We start from the raw sequence: 13,914 nt of genomic DNA, 5'->3' as shown, positions 1-13,914 counted from the left end.
ATAAATTAATATCAAGTGGCTCTCGCTTAACATTTCATGTACCAACTGTACATGTCATGTGGCACAATTACTTTAAATTATAAAAAAAAAATAAAAAATAAAAAATTATTTACAATGTAATTGTAATTTAAAGTAATTGTATATTTATAATTTAAAATAATAGTGGCACATGGTACATACAGTTAACACATAATGTGTTAAACAAGAGCCACGTAACATTAATTTATTGGTCTAATGTAGCACACTCTTTTAATTAATTGGACAATAAGTTGGTGAATGAACCTATTTAAAACCAGAAAAAAAAAAAAAAAAAAAAAAAAAAAAACCAAAAAACCTAATTATCAAAATTAAAAATATAAGTATAAAATTGAAATCACAAGAAAACTTAAGGACTAAATTTAATTTTTTTTCTTTAACATTTTAATAATGAGCAAGTCTAGACCACATATCTAGCCCAAGATAACGATAAAAACGATGATTGATTTTTTTTTTTTTTTTTTTTTTTTTTTTTTTGGGGCATATGAGATAATACTTAAATTTAGGCATTAGGGCAAGTGATCTTGAGATGCATATTGGCCCGTTTGTCAACCTTTTTTACCTATATTTGATGTGATTTATTTTGTTTTAGTAGTAATAAGAAGTGATTGATGTGATATAAAGTAAAAAAAAGAAAAATTAAAAAATTAAAAAAAATTGTGTTATAGTGAGTTTTTTTTTTTAAAATAATAATAAAAAATTGTTAAAGTCATATAAAAAGTAAAAAAAAAAATGAAAATATTTTGAAATTGATTTTTTTTTTAAAAAAAGAAGTGAAAATAATAATAAAAAATAAAAAAGAAAAAAGAAAAAAGAAAAAAAGAAGGGAAGCGATTGTCTAACGGGGACGACGGGGTTATGGGGCCATTATGTTTGAAACTCGGAGGTGGCGAGGTGAAAGGAAAGGGACGTCCTTAATTAAATTTTGTTTAACATTTTTTTTTTTATTATTTTTTTGGATCTTTAGTCTTTTACCTTGATCTTTACGATATTCAAATGGAGGAATTTTTCATCAAAGACAAGTAATTGTGATGCCATATGTTCCAAATGGTGACATGAGTACAAACTTTTTGGACCGTCCTTCCAATATCATTACCAATTCGACTATATAGCATTTCATTAATTAAGGGATTAGAATGATTACATTGGTGCCTACACTGCAAAACATTATTTACGTTACAATATTAATTAAATAATTAAATTTATTTATTTTATATTAGTTTAATTTTTTGGGACAATTAATTATTTAATATGGTATTAAAACAAATATTTTAAATTTAAACCTTATTTTCGTAATTTACATTTAATTTCAATTGAATACTCTACAAGTTAGGTTATTGATCGGAAAGGATCACCCACACTTGAAGAAAAGTGTTAGCATAATGATCATTACGTAATTAAATTTTTACGATAAGTGTTCTACATATATGGTTTAAGTACAATCTTAATCATGGATATATAGACTCATGGACACCTTCCCCTTGGAAGCCAATTTCTAAGGTTGAGTTCTGCCTGAGGAATTTGTATTATTTGATATTAAAGCTAACTACTATGTCGAGTATGAGATCGGACGCAACTCGTTGAATATGAAATCGAATGGATTGCCGCTCTCTGGTCGAGTCACAGAGGGGGCAACCCTACCTAGATTAAAATATTTTGATACTATGTATGAGCATATATAGTATTAAGCCATTAAATATTGCCGCCGTAGACGTCAGCTACAAAGCGTGGTGGTATATTACTAAGTGTAATTTTAATCATGTGGTATATATATAAGTTTTTGAACACCCTTTCCTTACAAGCCAATTTTCAAAAATAAGTTACATCTATTATTTTATTTTATTTTATTTAATAAATAAGTAGAACTATTATTAACAAAAAAAATCAACTGTACAACCAAGTCTTTCAAATACATCAAAACACATTACAATAGGAGAGTAACTCTGAAACCAACTAGAACCAAACAACAAACCAAACACAACTAAACCAGAATGTTTACATCAATATTCTAGTTTAAATACAGCATAACATTCTTCAAAGTCTTCTTGAATTTTCATTTCAAAAAATCTAGAAATCAATTACTTTTTAGTAGTAAACATTGATTGATTTGATATAAAATAAAAATAATTTATATAGAAAAGTAAAAAAAAAAATTGTGTTAATATTGAGGTTTTTTTATTTTATTTAAATAGTAATAAAAAATTGTTGATATGATATAAAAAGTGAAAAATATTTTGAAATTAATATTTGTTTGAAAAAAGTAAAAAATAAGAGAAGGTGAAGAAAATAAATTGTCTAACGGGGCCATTATGTTTGAAACTTGGAGGTGGGGCGAGGTGAAAGGAAAGGGACGTCCATAATTAAATTTTGTTTAACATTTTTTTTTTTTTTTTTTTTGGATCTTTAGTCTTTTACCTTGATCTTTACGATATTCAAATGGAGGAAAACAATTGTTTTTTTCATTAAAGACAAGTAAATGTGATGCCGTATGTTCCAAATGGTGACACGAGTACAAACTTTTTGGACCGTCCTTCCAATATCATTACCAGGTCGACTATATCGCATTTCATTAATTAAGGGATTAGAATGATTATTTTGGGTGGTTAAACTTGTACGGCTTACTCTGCAAAACATTATTTGCGTTAGAATATTAATTAAATTATATATATATATATATATATATATATATATATATATATATATATATATATATTTTTATATATTTACTTAATTTTTTGGGATAATTAATTATGGTATCAAAACAAATATTCTAGTTTGAATCTTATTTTTGTAATTTACATCTAATTTCAATCGAATACTTTACATGTTAAGTATCATTTATTGATCGGGAATATTCGCCCACACTTGAATAAAAGTATTAGCATATTGATTATATGATTAAATTTTTACGATAAGTGTATTACATATATAATTTAAGTACAATCTTAACTATGCATAGATATATAGACTCGTGGACATCCTCTCCTTGCAAATTAATTTCTAAAGGTGAGTTATACCTGAAGAATATATATCATTTGATATTAGAGCTAGCTACGATGTCGAATATGGAATCGGACGCAACTTGTCGAGTATGAGATCAAACAAGTTGTGGCTCTGTGGTCGAGTCACGAAGGGGGCTACCTAAGCTGAATTAAAATATCTTAGTACTAAGCATAGTATTAAGTCACTTTTATAAAAAAAAAAAAAAGTGATTATCTAGCTAGCTAAGTTTCCTTACTACGAATTAGGTTGGCATAGAGAGTAGATCGATTAAATAGTCAAGCTATATATCCTTTTCTAACCAGAAATATGAGAATAATCTTCTTCTTTCTTTCTTTTTTTACTCCTTTTTCCTGTACTTTCCTTGGGTCTAATGATAGGACCTAAAATTTGTGCATATTGATCCCCACATCTATGATGTGATGCCGCCGAGTTAATGCAGTGAATGTGGAAAGTTGTTGCCGGGCATTGTGGGGTTTAGGCTTCGGTTAGGGTTTCTTCATGGTGGTCAGCCAGACATTAATTGGGTCATCCAAAAAGTCTCAACACTCATGCATATATAATGTGCCAGCCACTGAGTGACACTGTGCATGGCACACGTCCATTTAATATAAGACTTAAAAAGTTAAGTCCGAATTTTCTGCAATTGTCTGTAATTCCCTCTCTCTGTAATTGAACAGATAATTGTGAGACATCTCGATAAAACTGCATAAAATCTTCTGCAATTTGCATGTTAAAAATTGCAAGGAATCCTGATCCTCCAAAAGCTACATGCTTTTAGTATGAAATATTATACTAATCTTATATTGAAGTGTGTTTCTCTCTTTTGGCAAATAGAATCTAATTTTAGAACAAAGACTTTGTTAAAATAATCAGCCAAAGTAGCCAACAGTTGAAAAGCTCGAGACAAGATATCTGCAATATGCTTTGCTTTTCTCAAGGTAAGAGAAAAGATAAATGCGGGTAGGGTTGTCGCTCTTGCCCGCTGTGACCGGACTTTGATTAGGGAGGAGTACCTAGCTTGCACAAAATTGCCTCTACGTTGGGGAATTGATCAAACAATTAATAAATAGGACCCGCATATCTAATTAATTAGTATTGACGAATTAATATTTAAGCGCGTAATCCTTAGAGGGGGTAGGTTTTACTTCTTGACAAAGTTTTCGTATACTTTTGTAACAACAAAGACAACCTGTACGTATGCAGATAAACTCCTCATTTGCCTCTGCCTGCAACGGTTCCAACTCTTTACTGGCCGGCCAATATTTCTTCTTGATCTTCTTACCAACCTATTGGTAGACTCCAAACGAATTGTTGATGTAGAAAATTAAACCTTGTAAATTGATTACTCCAAGAGACATGGTCTTCTAAGCACATACCATCAATTTCTCTTGGCATAGAAATCAATGCTAAGCTCATAGTGTATGAAAACACTCTATAACAGCATGGAAGAACAATGCTTAATTAGCTCCCTGAAAATCGTGCCTTCAAAGTACTTGTATAGACTTGTAACAGCCAGCCTTTAAACCTATAAATCGTATAAGATTTTCTGTGGCAGCATTCGAACAGTTTAAGGAGGACGTTAGGCGTCCGAACGTCTTTAGGGTTTCATGTCTTAAAACAACTTCTTGTATAGATACCAGCACACGGGACTCTTTGTTCCTCCTTATCGTCTGGACATGTGCGGACGAACCAGTGCACAAGACTCTTTGCCAAAGACCCCCTCAAACATCAACAGACGAGGCTTCTTGTACTTGATTTTCTTGAGTAATCTTCAACATCCTAAGTACAAATCTATACTATGTCACAAATTATCCATTTCAATCCGTCTTTGAGCAATTCCCTACTCTCCATGTTAATCTGTCTTTGAGTAATTTTCTACCTAACCATATACTCCTCCAAGCATAAGAGGATCTGCCACCCAATTGTGACTCGAAGAGAGAGCTAGCTAGACAGATGATATATATAAATATATGTATATATTAATTATCCTTGCAAGCCAAAGATTTTAATTTGGTTATGAAGCAATTTTCAACACTGTTTCGCGAGAAGGGTTTGTTGAAAGACATTACAAATCACGAAAGTCCAAACCATTTTGAGATTTTGAGAAACCCATTTTTACCAACTCATCAAATAAATCTTCAACTCTTGCTCTTGCCACCCCACCAAAACCTCTGCATCATAGAATTAATATCCCTTGTACATAGAGTCCTAGCTAGGGGGCCAAAAGACATTCATGCTATACGTAAGGATGGCTTGAATAACTGCTTTGAAAATAATTTATTTCCATACCTATGACAGAAAATTCACCTAGCTGCCAAGTTATCAGTCTGTTCCTCTAATCCATTGTCGGCCAAAATTAATGGTAAAAGAAAGTTGCATATCCTTCTGGACTCGGAGCATTCAACGGTGGCATTCGAGATAATGCAGTGCTAACCTCCTTTACCAGCTGCTCATTTAGTATGGTTGTTACCCGTACCTCCATTCCAGCTAAGAAATATTCCTCTAATATCCCTACTTTAGTTTAGCAGTAGAAAACAAATTCTAGCTAATATCCTCTTCAGTGGTGCACATGTTGCATCTTTCATCTAATATTTCACCAAATATAATTCACATTCTTCCTTTGATTTGCACATTCTTCAGCAAATTTTCCTTCTCTCTCTCTGCTTCCATTAAAACATTGAGCTCACCTTGGATTTGTGAAATGACATTCAAATTATCATGCCCTTGCCCTTCGACCCTTTGTAGCTCCTCCAATTGTTGTCTTCTTCTTAATCATCATTTTTGTCTTCCCAAATTTTCCTCAACTCCATTTGGATAACGATTGTTGGCAGCTTTTGAGCTAATTACTTTGTATTGTGCGCAATTTATTTCCAGTTTTTTCACCCACTCTCCTCCACTTTGACTTAATTATTTCACCATATTGGGACAACTACCCTCCTTTTTTCTTTTTTTCCTCTGTCTCTTTGAGGACTTTTTTCAAACACCTTCTCTACACTCTATCATGGCCAATAAACAACCCCTCGACAGCCTGTTGCATTTAGTCTCCACTCTTAGAATTACAATCTGCAGCCTGAGGTTGTGTGACTTGTGTCGCATTAATGTCTCTGTTTAAATATATATTTTTTCTGTAATTGGGCTTTACAATGATATACAAATAGATCCAATAATATTAAGTAATTTCTAAGTTTATTAAAACATGTGTCCCTTAGGAATATAGGAAAATAACTTCTATTAGATATAGTACATTGTATGCGTCGATTTCCTATTAGGTATGACGTGGCAAACTAACGAAATCTGTTAACTTGATGGACGGAAAACAAGTTTAGAGAATGATTCGTAATTGTAGTTTACCACATGAACATTCCATGAACTTTTTGTACCACAGCCCACAGGAAGTGATTTGTAATTTAGGCAATCTTCAGGGACCAATAGTGCAATTATCCCTAAAATCTAAGTTCTCTTTGTATGTATGTGTTAAAATATTAATTAAATAATTAAATTTATTATTTATTATCCGTTTAAGTTTTTGGGATAAGTGACGTTTTAATATAATATCATAGCGGAGATCAAAAGTTTGAATTTTAAATTTAAGTTTCTTTTTTTTAAACGAAAGATTTGAGTATTTCATTGATCAAATATCACGTGTTGACTTCGCTTGTTGAGGGTGAGTTTGAAGCCACACCTGAGAGAAAGTATTAAAGTATTAATTGAATGATTAAATTTATTATTTCTTATGATCAGCTTAAACTTTTGAGATAAGTAACAATTTAACACTATTTTTCAAGCATTATTATTATTATTGTTTAAAAAAAAAAACACATTTTCGTATTGCTAAGAGAATAATCAAGGTCTGCTCTATTGATGGCCATGCATCAAATTAAAACAGGAGAATAAGAAGAGAAAGATCTAGATGCTAATAATATTTGTTGCTAGTTTTTTTTTTTTTTGCTAGTATTTAGCATCGTCCATATATAATCGATCGTCCTTGCTCTATCTAAAGTAATAAACTGTTATGATTTCTCTTAGTTACATGGTACGTAGGTAGATGGTACAATATATATGTTACATGTAGCTACATATTAATTAGCTATGTCTACCTAGTGATCATCTCATTAATAGGAATTAGTTATGTAGTCTTGTTTTTCTACGTTTTTAATTATTACTTGAGGAGATGAATTTTATAGGGTAATTAAATTTTAATAGTCTTTTCATTGGTATTAATTAATACTTCTTTTTAAATAATTAGTAACAGATTTCCAGATTCATTTAATTTATTAAATCATTTGCCCTGGGAAACTTGACTTAGCAGAAGTTAAAAGATATAGACCAGGGTGCACCCAAATCTAAAAAATAATTAATGGGGGCTTTTTCAACTTTTTGTTGTATCATTGTATGGTTAATTATTCAAAGCGTTCTTAAAGCATATTTTATATTTTATAATGAATAATATTATATATTATATTTTTATTTTACAATTATTTGACACTATTACTAGCGTATATGTAGTGGTCTAACTCAAATTTTTGGTTTTTTTTTTTTTTTTTAAATAAATGACTAATATTTCAAAATATGGTTAGGACTGTCTTAGTAAGATTGCAAGATAATTATAAAATAAAAATATAATTTATAATTGACGGTGGCATTGGTTAAAATAAATAACTACTAAATTGTAATTAATTCCTTCAGTACTTCTCTTTTTACTTGTCTCACGTTTTGACTTCTTATTGTTGTAGGACTTCATTAGTTATCCTACTCTTCCTTTTTGGCTGTATTTTTCTTCAACAAGTAAGAATTTATCGAACAAAGTCAACAACAACAAAAATGATCCATAAACAACCCCTCAACAAGACGTCTTAACAAACAAAAGATACCTACAAAGAGGTAAAAATGGGAAGCAAAACTAGAAGGTTAGCTTTGTTAGAGATAGAATATTAATTACATTATTAACGTCAATAATTTTTATTATTTTTAACTTTTGAAATCAATTTTGATTTAATATAGTATCAGAGTAATAGTCTTCCTTAAGTTTTTTAGGCAAGTTGTGATTTAATATGGTATCGGAGCGAAGGTCCTGCTTAAGTTTTTGACACAAATGATGATTTAATATAGTATTGGAGTCAAGGTCATGATTTTGAATCTTGCTTCCATCATTCACCTCCCATTTCAATTAAATATTTCACGTGTTGGGCCTCACTTATTAACAGGGAGTTCGAGTTTCACACGTGAGAGAAAATGTAAAAATATTAATTAAATGATTAAAATTAATCATTTTCTATCAGGTCAAACTTTTAGGCTTTTGGAAGAAATTTACATTTCTGGACGGTTTGTTTAAAACTGTATAGAATTATTAATATTAATGATATTAATATATATAAAAATAAATAAATAGAAACAGAAATTGCATGGATAAAAAAAAAATTATTAATTCTGGGCAAACCATCCAGAATTAGTTCTAGACGATTTGGCCCAAACCGTTTATAACCCAAATTTTTTACCCATATTTCTGGATGGTCAAGAATAAATCGTCTAGATTTTGTTTCAGACAATTTTTTGCCAAATCTTAAATTTTTTGTAGTGTTCTTTTTCCCCTTCCTCAAATAAATTAATAAGGGAAAAGTTTCATGGACAACAGGTTGTGCATAATCACTCACATTTGTAAAACTCTATATGAATATATGAATCCCACCAATACGAGTAGTTGTACGCAACATGTTGTTGTGCATGAATTAGTCCCCGATTAATAATAACACTCCATCTACCTCGTCAAATCAATTTATGTTGTCTGTAAGGCTTAGCGACGAGGCATCAAAATGAACAGATAAAGACATAAAAATTGATGAAATCGTGGACCAATGAGTCAAGAAAATTGACTTGATTTTTTAAAATATTGTTGGAGAGCATAAAAGGAAGCAAGCAATGAGTGAAGAAATTAAATTGAACGCGAATACAGAATTCAACAAAGAGTAGGCCATCATATTTGGCAGATTAATTGATTCAGATTAATTATTTAAATAGTTGTAAAAGATAAATTTTAAAGAGAGGTAATATCAAAAGGATATATATATATATATATATATATATATATATACATATATATATATATATATATATATATATAGCAAATAAAAGAGTACGTTTTTTAAGACATACAATTTTAGAGACGAAATCACTATTTTATTAAACGCTTTAATATATTTTAAATATTGCGTTTTCAAGTTATATATTTTAAATTACATTTTTTAAAACTTCGAAACTAAACACACCCTTAAAATACAATAGCAACATGTGAGCAAAGGTGAAAACTATCATGAGAAAGAGTTGATCGACTAGCCATGCTATCATGATGGATCTTCCTTTTAATTTGTAAATTTTTTTTCAATTTGACGTACTCAAGATTAAGAGACATGTGCGCTAGTTACATATGCTATCATTTTAAAATGATTAGTCAATTTGAAACTTCTCTATAATCTCTTATAAATTTCAATTTCACATAGTAACTAAGTAATATGAAACTTAACACCTAGAGCATCTCTTATAAACCACTCATTCTGTGTGGGCTACTCGTCATCTTCCTAATATGGGACATGAGTGTTAAATATGCAATGTTATAGGATGAATTAAAATATTAATTAAACTATTATATTTTTGGGAAAATTACCTGTTTCCCCTATCAACTACCAGCCATTATCAACATGGCCCCATGAACTGATACTTCGACCAAAAGATAGCATCCAACTACCAGCTTTACATACTTTGTCCCCTTCCGTCAGTTTAATTCATAAAAAGACTAAAATACCCAAACTCAAATTCAAAAATGACATAAATGCCCTCAACTTTTTTAAACACATTAATTTTAATATTTTTTATTAATTACTGTTGGAGGGCATTTTGGTCTTTAAACCAAAATTAAAGCCCAAAAATAGAATATTCCGTCCAAGTTAACAGGATTCCCTGACGGAGGGGGGCAAAGTATGTAAAGTTGGTAGTTGGATGCTATCTTTTGGTCGAGGTGTCAGTTCATGGGGGCATGTTGACAATGGTTGGTAGTTGATGGGGGGAAAATGTAATTACCCCTATATTTTTTTTTATCAACTTAAGTTTTTAAAATAAGTAACAATTTAACAGAGAATGAATATGGAAATAGAGAGGATCCAGTTAGTGTATTTAAGAGGGGTAAAATGGTCCAAACAATAAATGACCATTTTACCTTCCTAAATGCACTAACCGGCTCCTCTACGTTTCAAATGAAATGAAGACAATCCGTTTTCCGATTTAACATTGTATCATGGCATAAGTAGTGAGTTTAAAACCTTACTCTCACAATTTAATTACCCTCATTTTTATTAAGATATTTCATGTATTGTCTAGACTCTAATACTCCTACATATTGAGAAAAATATTAATATATTAATTAAATGATTAAATAGGATATTCCATTTTACCCTTGAATTTAAGAGTGCGTGTTAAAATACTATCTGTTTAAACTTATTGGAATAAGTTATGATTTACCAAGACGTGATTCACTTAAAAATTAAAATATATTTTTTACCTTATTCTCCTTTGATTCGGTTTAAGGTGATAGTACTTCTTCAACGATGCATTGCAGACTCCAACAGCAGTACTACTGCCAATTGCGTCTCCCAAGTCCAGGGAAACAAGCACAGTTTTACATTTTTATACCCTCTTTGTTTCTTAGTAGGTTGAAAAACAGAAAATTGGCATATATATATTATTTAGAAGAATATATTATACGATTATCATAAATTTAATGATATAGTAGTAAAAATTAGTCTTTAGATCAATATTTATAAAAAAATTAAAAAATAAAAAATTGATCTTTGTTAACACGTAGTTTCAATTGTATAATAGTGATAAATCAGTGTACTTAATAACATTATTAAAAATAAATAAAAATGAATCATGTGTAATAGGGTATAGGTTGTCTTATTGTACTGTAATAAAACAACCTCATACCAGAAGTTACTCTTTTGTCCGGATAGATGTTCAGACAGTTGAAATAAAATGAGGCGAATTTATGTTTAATTTTGACAAAAAATAGAAAAGTGAAAAATAAAAAATTTCCCAGGGGTATTCTGGTCACTAAGAAAGGAACTGTCATTCAATACTACAGTATCAATAAACAAAATCATGTTATTCCCTTAAATTTTACCCTACAGACCTTTTCTCCTGTCTCCGTCTCAACCTACTGTCCAACCCCTTTCCATTACCATAAAAAGCCCTAACACATTCCCCCCCCCCCCCCCCCCCCCCCCCCCCCCCCCTCTCTCTCTCTCTCTACAAAAACAAAAAAGAATAGTTATAATAACCCATTAAATGGTAAGAGATGAATAATTGAAAAAAAGAAAAAAGAAAAACAAAGAGATAAGTTGCTCCACCTTTTCTTAGAAAAAAACCAATCTTTCAACATTTCCAGAAACCAAAGCTACCACACAAAAATTTCCACCAGTGGAAACATCCTTCCAAGCTTTTCTAGTATTAGTATTGCTCACAGAGAGAGAGAGAGAGAGAGAGAGCAAAGAGGAGCAGTCCTCTCACTCTCCAATCAATCTCATCACATATATTCCCCCCCCCCCTCCCCCCCTTTCACATATTCACTTCTTCATCGATATCAAAATCTTCTTTTGCTTCACCATTTGCAGCCCCATCTCCTCTCTCTCTCCCTCTCTTCAAAAATAGAATTTGTGTAATATCAATCATTACTCAGAGCTCGTGTCTTTCTTTCTTCTATATTCTTTTCCTCTTTCTTGGCTATTGTTGTTTCCAATAACAGTAACATCTGAATACAATAGATTGATCCACTTCTTGCACACAGAATATTATAAGAAACCAAAACATGCTTCCCCTCCTCAACTAACACTCTCTCTCTCTCTCTCTCTCCCCAGCTCTAGCAGCTCTAAGAAGCAAAACCCTAGAAGCAGAAAGCTTGAATGTAAGAGCAAAAGCAAGAAATACAATTTCCAACAACAAAAGCTATTTCATTTGTTTGTCTAAGATCCGAGAAAAATCAAAGACACGGACGGACCCATGGATTCACTCACAGAATTAATGGAGAGCTCCAACTCTGAGAACACCAGCATCACTGACACTAGTACCAACAATAACAGCTTGGCTGGAGCCGCAAGCTCTTCTTCATCAGCTTCAGCTCCTCCTAGCAGCCGCTACGAAAACCAGAAGCGCCGTGACTGGAACACCTTCGGCCAATACCTGAAGAACCACCGCCCCCCTCTTTCCCTTTCTAGATGCAGCGGTGCCCACGTTCTTGAATTTCTCCGGTATAATATAAATCTAAAAATTCTTAATTCACATAAAAAAAAAGAGAGGCGATGTTGTTGTTATTATTAGTATCATTATTTTTATCAACAGGTACCTTGACCAATTTGGCAAGACGAAGGTTCACACTCCAATCTGCCCCTTCTATGGCCACCCTAACCCTCCGGCGCCTTGCCCGTGCCCGCTGCGCCAGGCGTGGGGTAGCCTTGACGCGCTCATCGGCCGCCTCCGAGCCGCCTTCGAAGAGAACGGGGGAAAGCCGGAAGCCAACCCGTTTGGGGCTCGAGCAGTTAGACTCTATCTTCGAGAGGTTCGTGATTTGCAGTCAAAAGCAAGGGGGATCAGCTATGAGAAAAAGAAGCGGAAGCGCCCCCGGCAACAGTTGCCGCCATCGCAGCTGCCGCCGCCACCAGGTGCAAGTCTATGAAAATTCTACTGATCGATCTCCACCAGCCACCAGGCCTCTTATATTGCAAAGTCTCAAAATGGGTACTCCCTTTTTTCTCTTTATGATCAGACAATTATGGTTTCCTGGTGTATTTAGGGTTAGTTAATTTTCTCAACGTTGTTAGCTATTATATATAGACAGACTGTATGTCTGTATATTCTGTTGCCTTTTACAGAAGCAATGGCGTGGATCTGGTATATCATGAGTATGCTTTTGATGGCAAACAGTGTTAGCCATTACTATTAGTAGACTAGTCGTCATGGTGGTACTGGAAAAAGTGGTAGAGGAGAGTAAAATTGTACTGTTATGGTCTATGTGGAACTGAGCATATATATTGCTCATAGTTAATCTTATGCATGTACTTGAATGCCAAGCCAAAGATTTGCAGATTATATGTCTTTCGTCTCTCTTTTCTGATTAATGGGTGCTGCTGCCTGCTGGAAATTCATCAGTTTCATAATTTTTTTAAAGCTTGAAAAAAAAAAAAAAAAAAGGTTGGAAGGACTTTTCATAAGGATCACATATATGTCAGATATGTCTAACTAGAGATACTTTGTTTACTCGTTGTGTTCCAGTGTTGGTCGTCAGTTAAGTCATTTCTGCAAGAGTCTCATGCATATTTCTGACTTCCCCTTGTCTCCCTCTTCTGTGTAGCCACTTTTGCTACTTTACTGTCTGAGAACTAATAGATCAGATGATTGTGTAAAAGGAAGTAACATATATATATATATATATATATATATATATATATATATATATATATATATATATATATATATATAAAACCTTTAAAGATCAATCATAATTAACAAGAGTATTTCTTTTAGGCCAATTATATTGGGCTTTTGGGAATGAAATCGTGTGATCAGTGGCTATGCCTTATATATATATATATATATATTTAATTAATGTGGATTTGGTTCTGTTAGTGCTGTCATTTCCTTTGCCCGCTAGAAGCAGTAATGAAATTAATGGCAGACAAACGTAACTTCGTCAAAGCTTAGAACAGTTTTTATTAATTAACCATTCGTTTGATCTCATGTTTTAATAAACTTTAACCTATCTACTTGTAAAGTTTCATGGTAATTTGCCCCCCCATAAAGGGCGAGAGACACAAAGCACTTTGAAGAGTGAAA

At 32.2% G+C, this 13,914-nt stretch overlaps 1 protein-coding gene across 1 annotated transcript; it reads left to right on the top strand.

Moving 5' to 3' along the window:
* The first annotated feature begins 11,459 nt into the window (after positions 1 to 11,459).
* Positions 11,460 to 13,172, top strand: LOC133858064 (protein LIGHT-DEPENDENT SHORT HYPOCOTYLS 3-like). The gene is made up of 2 exons (XM_062293489.1): positions 11,460 to 12,332; positions 12,424 to 13,172. Exons 1-2 carry the CDS (start codon positions 12,085 to 12,087, stop codon positions 12,755 to 12,757), a joined length of 582 nt encoding a protein of 193 aa, XP_062149473.1. The 5' UTR covers positions 11,460 to 12,084; the 3' UTR covers positions 12,758 to 13,172.
* Positions 13,173 to 13,914: the final 742 nt, after the last annotated feature.

Source organism: Alnus glutinosa, chromosome 14 (genome assembly GCF_958979055.1).
Source record: "Alnus glutinosa chromosome 14, dhAlnGlut1.1, whole genome shotgun sequence".
NCBI lineage: Eukaryota > Viridiplantae > Streptophyta > Magnoliopsida > Fagales > Betulaceae > Alnus > Alnus glutinosa.
Note: the sequence above shows the minus strand (reverse complement) of the source record. Positions and strands in the feature narration are given on the sequence as shown.